The sequence below is a fragment of the Mesoplodon densirostris genome, chromosome 1 (assembly GCF_025265405.1).
Source record: "Mesoplodon densirostris isolate mMesDen1 chromosome 1, mMesDen1 primary haplotype, whole genome shotgun sequence".
NCBI lineage: Eukaryota > Metazoa > Chordata > Mammalia > Artiodactyla > Ziphiidae > Mesoplodon > Mesoplodon densirostris.
This window is the reverse complement of record NC_082661.1, coordinates 48,808,005-48,828,949: the sequence shown is the minus strand read 5'-3', so window position 1 is coordinate 48,828,949 and position 20,945 is coordinate 48,808,005. Positions and strand designations below refer to the sequence as shown.

At 51.7% G+C, this 20,945-nt stretch overlaps 1 protein-coding gene across 1 annotated transcript in view; it reads left to right on the top strand.

The window, feature by feature from the left end:
- The window catches only part of WDFY4 (WDFY family member 4), a 260,571-nt gene extending 241,415 nt beyond the window's left edge, over positions 1-19,156 (top strand). The window contains exons 54-62 of the mRNA XM_060078451.1: positions 1,223-1,435; positions 3,795-3,942; positions 5,040-5,224; positions 5,964-6,122; positions 10,155-10,334; positions 12,166-12,348; positions 14,268-14,352; positions 17,970-18,081; positions 19,076-19,156. Coding sequence (XP_059934434.1) covers positions 1,223-1,435; positions 3,795-3,942; positions 5,040-5,224; positions 5,964-6,122; positions 10,155-10,334; positions 12,166-12,348; positions 14,268-14,352; positions 17,970-18,081; positions 19,076-19,142 — 1,332 coding nt within the window. The 3' untranslated portion in view covers positions 19,143-19,156. The remainder of the gene's footprint in view (positions 1-1,222; positions 1,436-3,794; positions 3,943-5,039; positions 5,225-5,963; positions 6,123-10,154; positions 10,335-12,165; positions 12,349-14,267; positions 14,353-17,969; positions 18,082-19,075) is intronic.
- Positions 19,157-20,945: the final 1,789 nt, after the last annotated feature.

Genomic DNA, 20,945 nt, shown 5'->3' with positions numbered 1-20,945 from the left:
GTAAATGGCTAAACAAGTGATACATCCATACAATGGAATATTATGTAGTAACAAAAAGGAACAGATTATGAGTACATGAATCAACAGGATGAATCTCGAAAGCATTGTCCTGAGCAAAAGTAGCCAAAACCCAAAGCTACATACTATGGGATTCTATTTTTGTGACTTGTTTGAAAAGGTAAACTATGGGAGCAGGAAGCAGATCAGGGGTTAGTCTGGAGTAGGAGATGAACAAAAATGAGTAGAAGAGAACTTTTTGAGTTGATGTAAATATTCTATATCTTGATTATGGTGTTGGTTACATGACTACATGCATTTTTTAGGACACATTAAACTGTACATTTAGGGCAAATTTTATTGGCAGCAGGCCTGACTAGTAACAACAAAGCTGTGTCTTTTCCTCTGTCCTTCTCCCTTGGCGAGGAGAAAGTTCTTCCCTGGTTTATGCTTGCCTCTGGGAATTCGGTAACGGCAGTCATCACACCTCCTGCGGCATTACCCACGTGTGGCCTTCTCAGAACCACTTTGGCCATGTGCCTCAGAAAATTAACCTGGCCCAGGTGACCTGATTTTCCCAAGCCCAAGTGTAAGTGTGCATGTCCTCCCAGAGGATCGATAAGGGGAGCCCAGACAATTCCAAATGAACATCTTTGGGTTCTGGGGACCAAGCTTTGGAGCTGGGCTCTACTCAGCAGAAACGGGTGCCATCTCTCAGGTGAACTGGGACATCAAAACACTGGCCCACATTTCTTTTTTTTTTTTTTGCGGTACACGGACCTCTCACTATTGTGGCCTCTCCCATTGCGGAGCACAGGCTCTGGACGCGCAAGCTCAGCGGCCATGGCTCACGGGCCTAGCCGCTCCGCGGCATGTGGGATCTTCCCGACCGGGGCACAAACCCGCGTCCCCTGCATCGGCAGGCGGACTCTCAACCACTGCGCCACCAGGGAAGCCCCCACATTTCTTCTTGCTCAAGGTTATTTTATGGACTGGATAGGCTCCTCAGACCTGTTGTGCCACACTAGCTGGAGGCAGGAATTAGGTGGTCCTCAGATGGACTGCATGTCTGCTGCTTAGTGCTCATCCAACCCAGGGAGGCATCACTCATCTTTCCTGTGCTGATCTGGCATCCTGAACCACATGCCCCATCCTGATCTGGGCAGAGAGCCCATGAGTCCATGAGACACCTGTGTTTTTCATGCTCTTTGCATTTTGGTTCCAGGCTTTGGAAAGTGACTTTGTCAGTGCCAACCTGCACCACTGGATAGACCTCATTTTTGGGTACAAGCAGCAAGGGTCAGCCGCAGTGGAGGCTGTTAATATCTTCCACCCCTACTTCTACGGTGACAAAATGGACCTCAGCAGCATCAGTGACCCCCTGATCAGAAACACCATCCTGGGGTTCGTCAGCAACTTTGGACAAGTGCCCAAACAGGTACAGCATGCCATGGCTTTCGTCTTGCTTTCTCCAAAGAGTGTGTGCAGGATGAGCTTGGATGGGAGGGAGAGTGAGAAGTAAGCAAGGACTAGAGAGGCAAAACAGTCCTCAGTCATCTCCCTACGCCGTTGATGTCGCGGCTTAACCCTCCATTACCATCTGATGTCGATGGAGGTGATGATATCGTTAATGATAATGATGAAGGTGACATCCATCTGTGACCAATGTGATAGACTCTGTGATAAATACACAGGATATAATTCTTTATATGTGTATCTACCCTGTAGGGTTGTTGTGAAGATCCAAAGAGTTAAGATACCAAGTGCTTGAAAAGTGCCTGAAATATGATTAGCCTTCAGCAAATGTTAGTTATTCGTGTGATTACCTCACTGAATCCTCTCATAAGCTCTGGGTATGGGGATTATACAGATCAGGAAACTGAGGCTCAGAGAGGCTAAGTAAATAACTCGCCTACAGTTGCACCGTTAGGAGGTTGACAGCGGCGAGATCTCACCCCATCTGTCTGGCTCCAAAGCCTATGCCATATTGGCCCCATTGTGAGAGCATCCAAGTTCTGCCCCAGGGCCCCTGGTGAAATGGTAGGGGTCTTACATGGGCCTTTTGCTCCATCAGCTCCATCCGCATCAGGATAGTCCCGTAGTGATGGGAGGCTGTGCCTTTACAATGACATCCTGATGCTTATTTAACTGATCTCAGCCCTCTTCAACTTCAAACTCCCATTTGGTGTAGTGATGTTTTATCCCTGAGCACAGCCATCTGGATTCAGAAGCACAGCCCCAGACTGTGGGGTCCCAGCCTGGGCAGTCAGGAACCACACTAAGAAATGAGTGCGTAGACCCAGTCAACTCCAGAACCATCCTGGGCATCAGCTTTCCCCACATGTAACCATGAGGCTTGGACGGGCTCATCTAATAACATCTCTTCTGTCTGGCCTTATTGTGACATGCTCAGGTTTGCTCAGCTCCTAGGTAAGGGAAACATAGAAGGGCCTGAGGGTGACTTGGAGAACAGACCGCACATCCAAATGCGGGTTTGGCCAAGGAAGGCTTTGTAAAAAGGAGAGAATTTCAGGAATGAAGGTTGGGTAGCCAAATGGTTTCATTTTTTTAATTTTAAAAATATTATAATACAGATAAAACAAGTAATTCAAAGTAGTAGTCCACAAGCAACAATATTTTCACATCAGTGGGATCATGGAATGCACACAATTTAAATTCTGGTTTTGCTTAATGAGATATTATATGAGCTTGTAAAAAATATTTCTAAAAAATCATCAGAATTAGAATTCCACAAGTGGTCCCAGCCTGAAGACAAGATTAAAATGCTTCAGGACCAATCACTGTTCTATCAAGAGGCTGTGCCTGCAAAAACTATTACAGGGACCCAGCCTGTGGTGCTTTCGTGATTCTGCTGTGAAAGGAGAACATTCTTTAATGCTCATTTAAAAATCATCGTTTTGATTTCTGTTTGTATTGATCACCCACCCAGCTTTTCTAGACAGTCTAGCATCTGATTGAGGGTTATAACTGAACCAAGTCTTCTCCGATACCCCCAGGCTGCCTGCTGAGCCCCACCTCTGCCAGTGCACCCAGCCGAGGCCAGCTCCTCCCATATCATGGCGCCCCATGGATGTTTCCATCTGGGAGCAGAGGAATGTGCTGGATGGCTGGAGAAAGCAGCCCGGCACAAGCCCAGTCTGGGAGGGGAGGGTGGAGAGCTGGAGCTGGCCTCAGCTGCACTCTCTGGCCCAGCAGCACTTCATGCTTTGTTGAGTTTGGCATTAGGGACAATTTGACAGCAGAGATCTAAGAAAAATGAAAATAAGAAAGGCTGCTAATGGGGTTTGCCTGTGGTCTTTGGAATATTTGAAAGGATGCTATTAAAGAATTCTGTGTTGATGCCCAGATGGATGGGCCTGCAGAGAGTTTGTAAGGAAAAGGGGAAAATATGAGAAATAGCTCAAGCAAATGAAGAGAGACGTGATCTATGGAGGAAAGGGGGTCATTCTGACCCTATGACATGAGAGGCAGCTCTCCCGGGGATCAGGGGCTCCTCGGTGAGGTCACCCTTTTCTTAAGCAGCTTGGAGAAGAAGACAGATTTGGCAACCAGGAGGGCTCTCTGCCAGCCCTGCACCGTGACCTTGAGAAAGTAGAGCCCCAGGCCCCTCACTGGCAACATCCGAAGGTCGAACCAGATGGTTCTGTTTCAGCTCACCTCAGCCCAGGCAGCTCCCAGGGCAGAGGAGCAGCTGCGACTTGCCCGAGGATGACTCCCCTTCTGTCCATCTGTCCTAATGACCCGTGCGGTGCGTGTCTGTCTCCTTGCCTCTGCAGCTCTTTACTAAACCCCACCCGGCCAGGACCACTGCAGGGAAGGCTTCCCCTGGAAAGGACGCCTCCACACCTGTGAGCGTGCCCGGTCACCCACAGCCCTTTCTCTACAGCCTGCCGTCGCTGAGGCCCTCCCAGGTCACAGTCAAAGGTGAATACCTGGCCCTGCTTCGTTTGGTGCCCTGTCCCCCAGCTGTCCCTTCAGTGACCGGTGTTCCTTTGGAGGTTCAGGGGCCCAGGCCCAGGCAGGGGCTTGGGGCCTGATTCTGCATGGCTGTGTCTCCAGGCGTAACGGGAATCTGGGGAGACCTCTGCTCTGGAAGTGTCTGGGACTGCCTCTGTTACACCGTGACTTCTGAAGACCCACCCGTCTGTCTGTCTGTCTCTCTGAGACACGCCCCCCTCTTTCACGTACAGACACATATATGAACACACACATGCAAACACACACACACATGCGCGCGCGCACCCCCCCCACACACACACACCCCTCCTCACCTCCGGAGCCAAATGGGAGGTCCCAGGTTTCCCAAGGGAGGGTTACAGCCCCCACTCTCAGCACCTGCATTCACTGTTGCTCCTGAGCACCCAGATGGACCCGCAGCCACTAGCCAGGAGCATGCGCCCCGGGGCAGACGGCCTGGCTATGAGTGCCAGCCCTGCTTCCTAGAGGAGCTGAGTGTGTGTGAAGTCTGATGTCTGTGCCACCCTGGGGCCTGCACTGCTTTGGGGATATCTCACCACCTGGAATAATTTTCTGGTTCCAAGGAGTATAAAGTCAGGTTTGGGGGGGTTTTTCTTTTGAAATCCAAGAACAGTGTCCTTGGCATCTCCGTACAAATACTGCGCACTAACCGATTGCACGACTGGACCTCCACCTCCAGACCTGCTAGAGCTGGTGCGTGGAAGGGGCAGGAAGGGCAGAGCCCCCGGGCTCCCCTGGCTGTGTGCTGTCTGCCCCGACAGCCTGGGCTCCTGCGCCCTTGGCATCAGCCCGAAAGAGACACTCAAGACCTGCATGGCCCCATGCATCATGTATGTGCTAAGTCTGGGGAGGGACCCGGGGCCAGTGTGTAACGTGGCCCCCGGAGGGAGGCCCAGGAGGGAGGTACCGTGATGAGGAGCAGCTCCTGCCTGGGCAGGCACTTTGCCAAGTCGGGGTTGGCTGCGCATGGCTCCTCTCTGGGCCTGGCTGAATCGGGTGTTGCCCTGTGACAAGCCGGCTCCGCCGTACTGACTGGGGGGCAGATATGTACCTTTTCTCTCTAGGCTCGGAATCCCCCAAAGGCGCCATCGGCCACATTGTTCCTACGGAGAAGGCCGTCCTGGCCGTGGAGACAAACAGGATGCTGCTGCCCCCTCACTGGAGCAGGACCTTCAGCTGGGGCTTCGATGACTTCAGCTGCTGCCTGGGCAGCTACGGCTCTGACAAGGTGAGTGGTGCCGGGCACAGGGCAGCCCCAGGGCCTCAGCCTCCTTCCGGTTGGGGCAGAGGTGGTCAGGAGACGGGCGAGCCCCAAGCAGCCATGGTCACCCACACCCCTTCCTCCACGTGGCTGTGCCCCCAGCCTGGGACTGTCACCCAGTGTGGGCAGAAAGTCCTGGGGCCTCCTCCGGCCCGGGTCACAGCTTAAACGCAGAAGGGACATACTGAGTATTCAGCTGCCGCCAGAAGCGAGCCACCCAGTTGCTCGTCCTCTACCCGTGCTTTAGGCCGTCCAGTTACGTCTGCCTTCTTGATGTGGCCCTGGCTACCTCTGGCCTCCTTTGCTACCCTCGCTCCTCTCCCACCCTATCACGTGGCATGAATTCCCTACCCACCAAGCTTCCTCGCCCCTCCCTAGCTTTCCCCCACCTCCTTCACGAGGCAGCCTGTGAAACTGGTCCGAGATGTCACCCCTTCCTGAAAGCTGGCTCCGACTTTCCCAGGCTCACGGGGCGTTTTTGCTGTGTCCCCCTAGCCTCCTGCTCCCTTGTCTCTCCCCACCTGCTCCTTGTGTGGCGTGAGCTCTTTGGGGACAGACCTGGACGGCCTGGATTTCGTCACCAGGGCTTGTCATGTCCCTCGGCTCCCACAGCACGCAGGCAGGCAGGCTAGCGGCACCCTCCCAGCTCCCTGCCCTGTGCTAGCTCTGGCACCAGTGCTCATCCCACTCGTCTCATCTCCCGCAGGTCCTGATGACGTTCGAGAACTTGGCCGCCTGGGGCCGCTGTCTGTGTGCCGTGTGCCCGTCCCCCACGACCATCGTCACCTCTGGGACCAGCGCCGTGGTGTGTGTGTGGGAACTCAGCATGGCCAAAGGCCGCGCCACAGGCCTGCACCTCAAGCAGGTACAGTGCCTCTGCAGGTGGGGTACCTTGGGGCAGGTGTGCCTTGGGCAGGTGTGGTGGCTCAGGGCAGGTGTAGTACCTTGGGCAGGTAGGGTGCCTCAGGCAGGTACGGTGCCCTAGCGTGCTCCAGCTCCCGAGCACTGAGAGCCCTGTCTCCCTTGGGAGCAGAGAGCACAGTGAGACACCGAGGGAAGCACGTGGCGCTGTGTCATTCAGGGGCGCAGTTTCATGCCCTTGGGTGGATTTAACAAGCTCACAGGGCCGGTGCCTCCATGGAGACCCACACCTCGGTGAGAGATGCTGCTTACCCATGAGGGCCAGTGAAACTGGGTGGTTTTTTTTTTTGTTTTTTTTTTTGCACTAAGGGTCATGTTTGAGCATTTGTCATGTGTGAACGACCTCATTTTACCTCCTCAACAACCCTGTGTCCCCATAGCCTGTGGGATAATATAGGAATCATTATCATTCCTACTTCACTGGTGAAAAACCAGGTGCAAGGAAGTTAAGTGACATGTCCAAGATCATAGAGCCAGAAAATGAAAGACTGTCTCAGAACAGGGGTGGTTGTGGCGGAAGCAGAGGGAAGAGACCAGGAGGCAGACAACTCGTCTGGTCTTACCTCGCAAACCACGGCTGCTCGGAATAATAAACGGAGAGTGGAACTGACTGCTTACTTAAGACTCTGCACATTAACCATAATCTTGGAAAGCAGGTATTGTTAGTCCCACTTTTAGATAAGGAAACTGAGGCTCAGAAAGGTCAGCTTTGCCTTTTAATCTAGGTTTGTCTAACTCTAAGTCTAGTGCTTTCCCCTGTGTATACTTGAACTTGCTGGAGAATATCACTAGGGGACATTTCCACCTCCAAAATGCATTTCACGTTTACATCTGTGTCTTAGTGAACAGTATAGCCCCAAAGTAACAAAAAAGCGTTAACCATGCAAGGCTCACCACTGACCAGATTTCCTGAACTGAACATGTTTCACTGGAACTGATTCTGGGTTTCTCTGGATGCTTTTCTAGTCACTCAAGTCTCCCCAGATCCTGCCCTTGTCCCCCGGCACCACCCCCAGCACTCGCGTGGTGCACAGCGACAGGCACTCAGTAAATGTGAGGTGAAGGAATGAATGTGTCAGTGCTGAGGGAGCTGGTTAATCCTGCAGAGGCGGTGGCATCTGCTGAGAGGCAGCTGTGTAGGTCAAGTGCAGGCTGCCTTCACCCAGACTCTAACAGGAAGCCCTCCCAAGCCAGCCTTGGAGCCCCCTGTCTTTTCACGTCTTCACCTTCCTGACCTATGTGAAGAGACTGTGCACTACCATTAGGGGTGTGGAGCATCCCCCTCTCCCAGGCATCACTCCGGGGACAGCAGGAGATCCAGCCCAACCCCAAGGCCACCTTGGGGAGCCGAGGAAGTGACCCCCCACCATCGCCGCTCCAAGGTCCTGTTTAGTGGCGAAGATGCAGCGTAAAAACCCCGGTACTGACAGCATAAAACGTAATATATCATCCTCTCCTAGTTATAAATCAAGAGAAAAAGGGTATCCCACAAGCTCTTGTTTCCTAAGCGAAATAAAACACTTTGTCATTTACCTTCAGAGGCTGACCTGGCCTTGGGGATCCCCCAGATGGGAAGCTGCTCAGAGAGGGAGGTCTGTCCCTAACTTGTAGACTTGTAGGCAGAGAAGTCATCATTAAATAGCTTCATGAACAGTTTTTTAAAGTGTTTTATTTCTAAAAATATTACAACATTAAAGACAAATTTCAAAGTTAAACAGTTCTCTGTAATCCCTATAAAAGTTCTCATTGTTGCATACTGCCACCCCCAGATATACATATTTATACCATTCTCATCATTGTGTAGATATGTTTATTCTATTTTCACCCAGTGTATCAAATTGTTTCCGCTTTTCTGCAGTCTCTGTAATTTACATTTCAATTGTTCCATATTATTCCATCTCCGTAAAATTATATTTCAGTTGTTTTATGTCAAGGCACCACAGTTTAATAAACCATTTCTTCTAAAATGAGACAATTACATTGCTTCCAATTTTAACTATTTTAAATAGTGCTTCAGAAAACATATGGATTGCTGTTTGCTTCTGATTAATTGTTTCCTTATAGTAGATTTCAAGAAGTAGAATTATAGTGCGGTGACATAATGCTTTCTATAATGGTTCTGTAGCTTTACAGTGCCACCACAATTAATTAGGAATACCCACCTCACCACAACATACCCAGCATGGGGAATTATTTTCAGAGGGTTTTATTTTATTTATTTTTTGCTACTTGAGTTAGGTATAAGGTGATATAGTGGAGTTATTTTAATGGGCCATGGAGAAAGGTATTATTCTGGAGAAAGGTATTATTCTGAGAAAACAGAAGAGACAATGGAGAACATTTAAAATTGCTGTCCTCCTTCATTTTTTCCCAGGCCTTTCCAGATGGGGAGTGGTGCTGGCTGCCTCCAGGTGCTCTAGTTTCCTGGCTGGTGGGAGGCAACAGCCTTACGTAGGTGGATGGTGCCTGTGCATGCAGTGGTCCCTCACTCTCCAGCGCCTCCCCTGCAGAAAGCCGGCAGCCCCGGCTTCAGTAACAGACAGCTCGCCCAGGCTCTGGGTTCACAGCCTCTGTCTCTGAATCCGCAGCACATACACCTGGGTCCCCTGGCCTGCACTCTCTGGAGTGGTCCTGTCCCCTGCAGTCAGAACTTAGTCATCAGACATAGTTCGTTCTGGGAGGACCACCAGGAAGCTCCTGTCAAACCCTCTGCTTTCCTCTATTCATTTAGATAGTTTCCACTTCCCTAATATGAACCCAACCTTCTTCCATGGGTCACATCCAGAACCTTGCCAGCACCATCTGGTTGGTGCCGTTTTAGGATCCATGGAGCACAAATGGGAACCTGTGGCAGAACTTTTAATTGCTATGACCAGGCAAAGTGACAGCTTTGAAAAATGACACTCAGCCTCATTGACCCAAATGAGTGAGTGGTGGACGGTCCTAGGGGTGGAGATTCGCCACTAGGTGAGGCAGGGTAGTCACGTTTTAGAACGCCACCTCTGCACTTCTCAGGCTGATTCCAGAGGACAGCAGGCACGTGTGCGCACGACAGCTCTCGGGCCAGGCTTAGCTGGCAGCCTCTGGGACAGCTGTGATGGAAACTGTGCCGCTGCCAGCAGCAGTGGGCCTGAGGGTACGAGTGTGCCTGGCAGGCCTCCCCAGTGCCTCAGGAACGTGTCCCCAGGGAGCAAGGCCTCTGGCCAGGTCTGGACACGTAACCATCCATAAGCCAAGCCAGACCCTGCACAGGCCAACCTGAGGGCCAAGATTGAGGCCCCGAGTCACTGGCTCCCAGGCAGCGAGACTGGATATGAGCCTGGATCCTTTGGACTTGAAAAGTCACACCTTTTAAACTATGACCTGACCTCCCTGCCTTCTTCCCAGTTTAGTTTCCAGGGGCATGTGTGTTTCTGAGGTTCCCTAGTGTGATGCTCAAACTTGAGCATGCCTGAAAAATCCCTGGACAGCTTGTGAAAACCCAGGTTTCGGGGCCCCACTCCCAGAGTTTCTGATTCAGTAGATCTGGGTGGGGCCAATAATTCACATTTCTGACAAGTTCCCAGATGATGCTTGTGCTGCTGGCTGGGACCCCATACATTACAAGTCAGTGCCCTTGCATATTAATAGCGGTGTGTGTTGCTTCTGGATGCAAGACAGTGTAGGAGACCACAGAGCATGAGGACGCTACTGGTGTATCTGTTTGGATTATGATAAAAGGACTGCTGACTCTCCCCGCTGAGTCTCAACCCTGGAAAGCGATGGTACTGAGAAGCCAGCCATTGACCCATGAACACACACACACACACATATCTACACACACATACACACCCCACAGACTTTGGAATCACTGAATCACTCTGAGTCTCTGTTTCCTCATCTGGGGCCCAACAGTAAAAGGGAGAGTGGAATATCTCCCCAAGTAGCTGGGTTAAGGGTCCCTCGCATAACCTGTGGTTCCGTTCCCTGTCCCTAGGCCTTGTATGGACACACACAGGCTGTCACATGCCTGGCAGCCTCGGTAACCTTCAGCCTCCTGGTGAGTGGCTCCCAAGACTGCTCATGTATCCTGTGGGACCTGGACCACCTCAGCCGTGTAGCCTGCCTGCCCACCCACAGGGAGAGCATATCTGCCATTGCCATCAGTGATGTGTCGGTGAGGCCCCTCTTTCTCAAATGTCTGTGTCCTCCACATGTCCATGATTCTGCATGGTGGCATGGTGGCCAGTGCCCCGAGAGGAAACCTAGGGGCAAAGACCACCCCAGAGTGTTGAGAGACCCCAGATGTGTGGAGCATTCTCTACACAGGCAGAGTAGAGCCATCAACAAGTCTCAATTTGGGTCTTGATTTTATTTTTTTGCTGCTTTATTTTTTTCCCTCAGGGGCTGGGGTAGTGGGAGGTGTCTGTTCTAACACAGGCATCAGGGAGTTGGGGCAGGAAGTTGGCTTTGGCGAGAGATCTTCTGGGTTGACTGATTAATTCAGCTAGCTGACTGCAGATCCGTGTTGACTCAGCAGGTGCCTCTGGTCTCCAAGGCAGGAAGTGCCTCTGCTTGTCCCTCCATGCTGGCTACCAAAGATAAGCCTGTCAGGAACATGTGTGTGTCTGTGTGTGTGTGTGATAGACTAATATATATATATATATATCAGTGTATACATATATCAGTGATATATATCAGTGTATACATATATAAGTGATATATATCTATCTATCTCAGTGTGGAGCTTCTTCTACACTGGAATCCCCATCATAGGGTATGGGGTTTTCTGAGGATCCAGAGACTCTGCATCTGCTAGTAGAAAAACCTAGGGGCCTGGAGCCTGGATAGACTGAGCAGGGGTACCATGGGAGGAGGAAGAGATGATGAAGGAGGCTCCTGGTGCTAACTTTGGCTGAAAGTGGTGATCCAGATAGGCTTGAATCCAGGATGAATGTTAGATGGGCATATGGATGATGGTGGATGGATGATGGATGGATGGATGGATGGATGGATGGTGGGTGAGTGGATGAATGGGTGCATGTACTGGGGAAACCACCAAGCCCTGATCTGGGAGAAAATAAATTCATAAGGAATTATGTCCCCAGACCTCAGAGAAGACTGATATCAGGACAACAACTTGTTTAACTCAACCTGTCCTGGAGCTGGTTGAGTTCACTGAGTGCCTGCTGGGCCCCACACTGGGTGCTTGGCAGAGATGTATCAGACATGGTCCCTGGCCTCAGGCAGACTCCACCAAACAATTCAGGAAGGGACATGATGGAGCCCAGCCCAGAGGGCTGCAGAGGGGCATGGAGCTCCCTACATCCCTTCTGTGGTCAGGGCAGGGTTCAAAGGCATGGCCCCAGATGGCTCTTGGGGTCCTTGGTGGGTCCTTGGTGACAGTGACCGCTACTCTATTGGGCACAAAATAGACAAGGACTGGAGAAGACAACACTCTGGACATAAACATTTTGGAAGATGCAATGGGCAGATTTCTCCTCAGAAATTCCCCCTGGGGCGGGTGGGGGAACCTTGCCCCATTTTATGAGCCACATGCAGTCATTCAAACCTCTGTACCCTGCCCTCCACCAGGTGTCATCCAAAGCTGCTTCTTGGGGACAGGGCTGGCCAGCCAGGTGTAGACCCCGTGTCTGTCCAGGCCAGGGGTGGTGTCCAGGCTGGGTCTTCTATGCCAGTCAGTATGCTGCCAGGGAGAGGGCTGTGGGAGGAGCCCAAAGGGTGAGCCAGTCGGTCTGTGCTGGGGAAAGCAGTATCCAAACACTTGATGGCAGTATGAAGAGAGCCAGAAATGTATAGTTGTGCGAAAACACAGCAGACCTATGAGTCTGCTGGGAAGAAGTGGGTGTCTTAGGAGGTCTGGGAGTACCTTGGTTAGTCCTCAGAAGATGACAGGTTGAGGGTGCTTATGTGTACAAACCGAGTGGCTGGGCAGATGGGTGGGCAGTGACTCCTGCCTGAAGTGAAGCCCACTCTCACTGCTGCAGGGCACCATTGTCTCCTGTGCGGGAGCCCACTTGTCCCTGTGGAGTGTCAACGGACAACCCTTGGCCAGCATTACCACGGCCTGGGGCCCAGAAGGAGCCATAACCTGCTGCTGCGTGATGGAGGGGCCAGCATGGGACACAAGCCATGTCATCATCACAGGGAGTCAGGATGGCATGGTCCGGGTAGGTGTGTCTTGGGCATAGTGAGGGCATGGTACAAGAAATGTGTTCATCTCCATTCTACCCACTTCCTCTAAGGGTCAAATCTGCAGGCTGCATTTAAGACCATCCCAGACCACGTCCCCACACAGCAAGTGAAGGCAAAGGCAAGGCTCTTTCCAGGCAAAAAGTAAATAAATAAAATTATATAATACATAAAATTATATAAAATTTTATACATACATATACAATGAAATAAATACTTACTGTCACAAGGTATAAAAGCTGAATGGTCAAATGCATAAGAACATAGGCCATTACTGAAAAGAGACATTTGGGCCATCCATTCATCCATCCATCCATCCACTAATCCATCCACCCATCCAACTATTTATCTCTCTACCTACTCATCCATCCATTCACTATTCCATTCATTCATCCATCCTTTCATTCTTCCATCCATCCTTCCACCTACCCATCCACCCACTTACATGTCCCTCCAACTCTCCATCCATCTATCCACCTAACATTCATTGAACTCTGGCTCTGTACCAAGTTCATACAAGCCATAGGGGACACAGAGATTAATAATAAACAGGCCCTTGTCCTCAAGATGCTCACATTCTAGAAGAGAGAACAAACAGAAAATACATGAATGTGGTTCATGCTATGACTGGGATAATCAAAGAGTGCCATGGATCCTCTGAGGAGGGCCATGGACGGAGAGATCATTAAGAAACCAAGAAGACAACGAAGGAGAAACACTGAGGTGGGAGGTGTAGCACGAAGAACAAAATACAGGTAATTTTTCCGAGACTGACGAGGAGGAAGGAATGAATAAGATAAGGAATAATTAAGAGCCCTACTCAAGAAACTGTCACTTGAAATCCACAGTTTATGAGAGGAGATGTCAATTGAATGCCACTAGGTATTCAAGAAAATGCCCTTTGAATACTCCACGCATTTGTGAAAGCTCAATGTGTGCCAGCATGGCTAAAACGCAGCCCTGTCCTCCCAGAGCCTCCACGCCCAAAGTCTCAGAATAATCACGGAGATGATGCTTCAGGAAGCAGAATGAGTAGCGTGGTGGGGGTCCAAGGCGAGCATGCGTGCACAGGAGAGTTGACTGAGGAGAACCCCCCGAGAAATCTTACAGGGCCCCATCCGTCGGCTGGGAGGGCCAGGGTCACTGCAGAGAGCAGGGTGTCCTGGGTTGGCCAAAACATGAGGAGGCAACGAAAGTCCGGGCTGGGTGGGTCGTGGTCGGCACTGTGGGTCAGTCAGAGGAGCCTGGGCGGCTGAGCAGCAGCTGCCTTTCCTTCGTGGGGCCCCCAGCACAGGAGCGTGAGTCTTCCAGGTGCTCAGCCCTCGTCCACTCAGCACAGTAACTCCCAGGACGGCTTGGCACTGGGCTAGACCTGGCATGGCGCTCACAGCAGCATGTAAGTGGAGGCTGCTCATTGTCCTGTGGGGACAGAAAGTCCAGGCTCAGCAAGTGAGACGCCATCTCTGCTCAGCCTGAGGGCGCCCACTTCAGGCCTGGGACCAAGGACCAGACACAGAGGATGGGAGGCCCTGCTGCTGAGTGGTGAGAGAGGCTTCCAGGAATGGTGGCAGACAGACAAGAGGGCACTAGCTAAGTAAAATGATAGTACGTTGGCTGCTGAGTCTCGTCCCTGTAGGTAAGGGGTTGGGGGAGATGCCCTATGACCCAGAGGTGGGGAGGGAACTCGTCCAGTCTGCAGCTGTGCTCGGCCAAACCTCCATGCAGGGAAACTGAAGCCTAAGCAGGCTTTTCTCCCGAGAATATGGCAACATCAAAAGTGAAAGGGGGCCATGCCCCCCTTCCCTCAGGGTCCCCCAGGTGTGGAGGAGTGGATGGGCCCCGAGCCTGCAGACAGGTTCACCGCCCCAGCCCATGGCGTGTTCTCTGTTCTGGACAGATCTGGAAGACCGAGGAGCTGAAGATGTCTGTTCCTGGGCAGGCAGCGCCAGAGGGGCCCTGGGCTCCACCTCCAAGCCCCAGAGGTAACTGCTGTGCTCGTGATGCCTGTGGGGTGCCCTTGGCTTGCTCAGCCCTCCCTCCCCTCTCCTCTCCTTGGCCCGAGGGCTGCAGCTCCATCCAGGCCTGCAGAACCCAGGGAAGCCATCGAGTCTCTTGGGATGTTGCCAGGTTTGCAGGTGAGGAACACAGTTTTCTGAGAGCTGCTGGCGGAGTGTGAAGCCTCCCTGAGTACCAGACTCCTGCTGCAGGGATCAGCGAGCTCTGGGATGCTTCTCGGGCGTGTGACCGCTGGTGATGGTGGTTGTGGGGCTCCGGAGCCCCAGGAGGGGGACACACCCAGCAGGGCTTGGTTTGATGCTCTCCATCTTCCTGGGTGACTCTGAAATGCCAAACTCCCCAGCCCAGGACTTGGATCCAGCTGGCTGTTGGCCTGGACTGCCAGGCTGCAGACAGGAGCAGGGACGGCTTTGCTGTGTCCCGGGGAGAGGAAGTGGTTCCATAGGCCCCAGTCTGCCCTGCTGATCCTGACTCAACCCCCCTACTCTCCATGGCAAGTTCCTCAAATGGGGTCTGAGGGTCATCTGCGTCAGCATCGCCCAGGAGGCTCATGGAACATTGAGACCCAGGACCTGTTCTCAACCCAACCTCAGGTAAAAGGTTGGAGGTGGTTAGAGTTCCCATGTCTAACAAGTCCCCAGGAGAGTGGTGGTGTCGCCGAAGTAAGAGAACCGCTGTCCTGCAGCAGAGCCCTCTTTGGTTGTGGCAGCTGGGCCTGAAGCAAGAAAATCTGTCCTCCCTTCTGCCATCATGGCCTCTGGCACCAGCACCACCATGGCCACCGTCGCAGAGCTGTGAGGGAGAGAGCTGACCGTGAGCAGTGTCCACTGTGCACGCTTCCCGTGCATTCTCTTATTTCTCATGGCAACCCCACGAGGAAGATACTACGATGACACCTGTGTGAGGAATAAGGAAACCGAGGCAAGGAGCAGTCCAGCAACTTGCCCAAAGTGACCCAGAAGCGCATTACTACTATCGTTCTCATTTCTGCTGCCAGAGTAGACACGCCCACTGCCAGAATGAGCTCAGCCACCGGCACCAGACCGTTCCCTCCAGGATGAGCGCAGGCACAAACCTCACCGCCAAGGCCGTCGCCTCCTCTTCTCACCTCCCTGGGGCCCCGCCATCACCTCCTCCAGTGCAGCCAAGCTTTCTCGGTTCTGTCTTCGTCAAAGGTTCTGGCCCAGAACTGAGACATCCTTCTTCGTGCCCACGATTCAAGAAAGCACGTTACCATGATGTGAGAAGTCTCCTGTCATCATGAGTCCTTCTGGTTTGCTCTGCATTTCAGGACCCGTGACCATCCACTAGAGAGAATTTTCCAGGTTGTGGAGGGTTGCCTTCTAAAGGGAGTAGCCATTTTTAGTTAGCTCATTTCGGAAATGTGCTCCGCACGTCCTTGATTCATTTAGTCACCAATTCATGGATTCTTTATTCACATAGTAGGGGCATTTGCTCAGCCCCTACTAGGTCCTAAGATCTACATGGGAATCCCTTCCTTCAAGATAACACCATCTGGAAGCCCTTGTCAACAATCTGGGCCGACCAGAGTGGTGACCCTACAAGAATCTACAACCACTGTGGATTCAGTTCACTGGTCCTAAGATCTCTAGGGTCCTTTGGGACCACAAGGAATCAGCCCATCTTAGTGTAAAAAGAGACGCGTGAGGATTGCGCATTCTAAGGAACTCACAGCACTTCTTTGGAGAACAGGGACCAAACTCTCTCCCCTGCCTCCACCCACTCAGAGAGCAAGTACGGGGTTCTTATCCTCTGCCTGTTCATGAAGAGATTCTGTGGCACACGTGCTTGAGAGCACACCCCTTCAGTCTTGGGCTCAGCTGCCCACTTCTGAAGCTTCCAAGCTCCCATAAGCTAAAGGTATTAGCTCAGCCCACGGTTGATAAACAGATGTCTGAGCAGGAATGCTGGTTGCTTGGGTGGGTGGATGAATGGTGGGACAGACAGACAAAGGGCACCTCAGAGCCATTCCGTTGGTTCTGGAAGTGCCAGTGGATTCACGGGTTTCTACTCAGGATGGACAAGGTTGTGCTCATTGGGAATGGCATCTCGTGAAATGAGAAGCAAGATGAAAATCAGGAAACAAGGCTCTAGACCCATCTGTGTCTCCAGCAACCTCTTAGGCCCCCAGTTTCACCCTCTGTCAATAGAGGTACTTCCTGTACATCCTAACTTGTAGGAAGCAGATGACAGGAAGATAATAGACGTGGTCCAAGATCTACTCAACAAAATGTGGTTCATTATTATCATTTTCTTGGACTACTAAGAGACTTCTCCCCTAACACACCAGCTGATGACATTAGGGGACTTACAAGATGGTGTCAGGTGGACAGGAGCCCCAGGCCCACATCCTTCCCATGCTGTTTGTCCTGACCTGCCTGAGGTCAGAACTGGCAAGTAGAATCAACTGCCAGGGTTGCAGTTACAGTTCAAGGGAGGATTTGGACGAAATGACACAAGGGCACAGACATATTCATAAAAATCAGGCTGGGCCACCACTCAGAGTTAGCAAATCCATGTGCAGATTTACAAGCCTAAGCCACTGGAGGGCTTGTTGTTCTCATAATATTGCTTGTAATTGTTTTGTTGGAAGGGGACCAGTACTGGGCCTGACACAGATATTTGTACGTCTCTTGGTGTGTCTATTACTGCATTCCTCAAATACCTTAAAGGGCAAGAAAGGAGTTCTTTGAGGGTATTGAGGATATTAAGGTTACTGCATTTGTGTGCAGATGTAATCTGATTTCTGCCTGGAATTCATTTATTTGTCATTTGCAGCAAGGCCCAACCCAGTTGAGTCCAATTTATTTTAGGAATCGCTCCATAGATTTGGACTCAATCTGGTACATAAAAAATGCTTGGGAAAAGCTTGGTTTTTGGATTTTTGCACAAACACAAAATGCACAGAGCTGCCTGCCACCCTGGGACAGCTGGGGCAGCTGCACCACTCCTGCCCTGACTCTGACCAGGTGACTTTGCAGAGACAGACCCAGCTGACCACCTCACCCTCCAAGAAGCAATTACTGTCTGTCCCCAAATACAGTCACTAAAATGACTGAAGTAACAATCATTGAGTTATATTTTTTGAAAAAACATTCTCTGCATTTAATTATCGCTTGTGGCAGGAGAGGATTTAGATAAGTTGATAATGCCGACTTTATGTAATTTATTTTTACTAGGCAATTATGGGCTGCATTACATTCCTGGCAGCAAGGTATTGTGGGGCATCTTATTAAGCATAAAGCCAGTAAACACTGATGAACAATTTTGCTGAACTAGGCATGCAATTTAGAAAGCAATAATACACAAATCCAATTTGGTACACAATGGATACCGCAGCACGTCAGCACATGTAACTATCACAGCCTGCAAATTAAATTGGGACGGCCCGTTTTGCAACAGCACAGACCAAGATTAAATATATTTTCCCCCTCAATTTAACAAGTTGCTGACCACAAATATAAATATATGTGTATGTGTTTGTGGCCCTGCGTGTAGACGTACACATGCACGTGTGTGAAAACGCTTGGGCTTTCTAACTCCCCTCGCACACTCCTCACAGGTCACGGGTGGGAGAAGAATCTTGCCCTCTGCAGAGAGCTGGATGTCAGCGTTGCTTTGACAGGGAAGCCCAGCAAGACCAGCTCTGCGGTGACAGCTCTCGCTGTGTCCAGGTAACCACGGGCTGGCTGCTCCAGGCCTCCAGCAGAGGGTGCTGTGCCACCCGTAGGAAAGCCCTGGCTGTTCTGCTCAGGCCTCCCTGGCCCGGGGAGGTGGCCTCACTACAGGGACCCAGGGACCCAGAGGGGCCTAGCATATACAGCATACGGGCGAGGCGACCGTGTAGGGCCCTAGGAAGTGGTTTTAGACACACACACATTCTTGCTCTTTCTCTCACTCTCTTGAATATCTATGAATTCATAAAGAAATCCAGGAGGTAAAAGTATATTGTTTTGTGATTTTATCCTAAAGAGGGACTTTTTTCCTGAGGTCCACTGCCAATTGTTAACATTTGGTATAATGATTATCCTACATTACAGAAATTGCCTTTCAAGGGCTCTAAGCCAATGTGGAATAGACAAGTGTCAGATGCTACGTTTGGCTACATTGTTTTATTCTTCACAATTACCCAGTGGCGGTGCTTACTGTCATTAGCCCATTCTACTCACTAGGAGTGTAGTCTCGGGGCGGGGGCAGACCTTCAGGAGCCACTGTCCTTCCCTCCCTGCCCTGGAGGGGGCCATGTGGGGTCCGTGGTGGTGGGAATGCCGGGCTGAGGCGGGGTGGCCCAGGCTGGGGTCTGTGGGTAGGGACGGAAGGCCTTGAGCCCTAGTTCTTTGCTGGAGAACTAGTCCTTCCTTCTGCCCACCAGCCTGGCTGCATATCAGCTCGAGGGAGAAGTTCAGGGCCTCGCCCTGCTCCCTGGAGCCCTGCTCTCTGGGAGCGTCCCCTCAGTGCTTTGGGAGCCACAAGCCTCCTAGTTCAAAGCTGTCCCCGGTTCAAAAGACTCTCCGGTGGGTCAGCTCCCCCCACTTCGGGTGGAGGCCAGGTACAGGCTCCTGGAGTCCTGGACTGAAGCCCCACGTTGTAATGCCATGCACGCAGGCTGGGATAAGCAAGATGCACAGGCTTGCTCTAACACGCTTGTCTGTTATTTCTCTTCCCAAGAAACCAGACCAAACTCCTGGTCGGCGATGAGAAGGGGAGGATATTCTGCTGGTCCGCAGAGGGTTAGGAGGCGAGAGCTGGTGGAGGCGCTGGCATGGCAGCCGTGTGCCCTGAGGGGCAGCAACACCAAGCAGAAGGCGCAGACTCAGTGCCAGGGGCCCCAGCCTCCCTTCCAAAAGGTCCCCAAGGATGTGGCCACTGGCCGCTAGAGCTGCACACCCTGAGCTTTGGCCTTGGATTGCACAGGGATGCACTTCTACAAAACAGATACACGCGCCCATCGGGGCCCGTGAGCAGAGCACTGGAAAGCGTGGCTCGAGGGCGCCAACCGGCGCACGAAATCACACGTGACTCACCTTTCAGAGGGCTCACTGCACTGAAAAAACACCGGGCCGCTTACTGGAAACGAATGGGAAAGACTGTGTTGTTGTTATTTTATTAAAACAACTATTTTCCAAACACAAGAGGCCTCTTGAGTTTAAAATTTCCACCCTTTGTAGCTCCACAGTTAGAAAGGCAGAAAGGCCTCAGGGACGCACAGCCCCCTTTCAGAGTGTTTCTCTGCCCCTCCAGCTCCCCCGGTGGAATCTGGCTCCTCCCGTGGTCTTGCTTGCTGCGCGGGGGACCTTAGCGTCGGGAGCAGGGGCCCACACTCGAGGCCCAGCAGCCGTGGCTGGGCTCAGGCCACGGATGCAATGGCTGCCCACCGTAGGCATAGGCCAGTTAGCTGGGAGGACCTACCCTGCCTGGGGTGCCTGCTCCCACTCTGCACCCCACAAGCAGGTGGTGGGTCCCAGCTGGGCTCGGTCTTGGCATGTTTTTCCAGGGACCTGTCTGTACAAGGTCAAGGGCCCCAGTCCACATGCTGGTTTTGAGCTGCAGCTTATCTTGGGAGAATCTGGACTGCCATGTGACTTTGGTTCTCCATCTGAAAATACATGGCAGGTGGCTAGTTAGCCCCTCTGAGGAATTCCAGTACCTTAAGTTTCAGGCATTGGATACTGAAGGCATCACCCTCATTCTCACATCTTCTCCTCACCCCCAGCCTTCTGGAAGCCTTGAAAGGAAATTCACCTGCCTCTTCAATGAAATCCAGCTAAGGTGGGCATACAGAGATTTGGGATGGCAACACTCCTTAGCTTTAACTCCCTCCCTGAGATTTTCCTTCTAGAGAATATCAATCTTTCCCATATTTCTCCAAGCCCTGCAGAGGCCCTGTTGGGTGGCCCATCCCAATTTAGCTCAGGCCTGGGGATGGCAAATAAATGGACTCAGTGTCTTATGGCCCAGGTCCTCTGGTCTCCAGGGGAGCAGTGAGCCAATGTAAAGATAAATATTAAGAAAGTAGAGGCAGGGGCTTCCCTGGTGGCACAGTGGTTGAGAATCTGCCTGCTGGTGCAGGGGACATGGGTTCGAGCCCTGGTCTGCGAGGATCCCACATGCCACAGAGCAACTGGGCCCATGAGCCACAACTACTGAGCCTGTGCATCTGGAGCCTGTGCTCCACAACAAGAGAGGCCGCAATAGTGAGAGGCCCGCGCACCGTGATGAAGAGTGGCCCCCCGCTTGCCACAACTAGAGAAAGCCCTGGCACAGAAACGAAGACCCAACACAGCAAAAATAAATAAAATAAAAATTAATAAACTCCTACCCCCAACATCTTCTTAAAAAAAGAAAAAAGAAAGAAAGTAGAGGCGGTATGAACTATGTCAAAAATCGTGAGTGAGTGAGAGATAGGAAATAGTAGTCTATCTTTCAACTTCGAGGTCTTTGCAAAGGGAAAGATGGAGGAGGAGACTTGTTTTAGGTCCCGAGCACTCCTCCCTGGGTGAGAAGGGCAGGTGTCTGACCCTGGGGCCAAGGATCATGT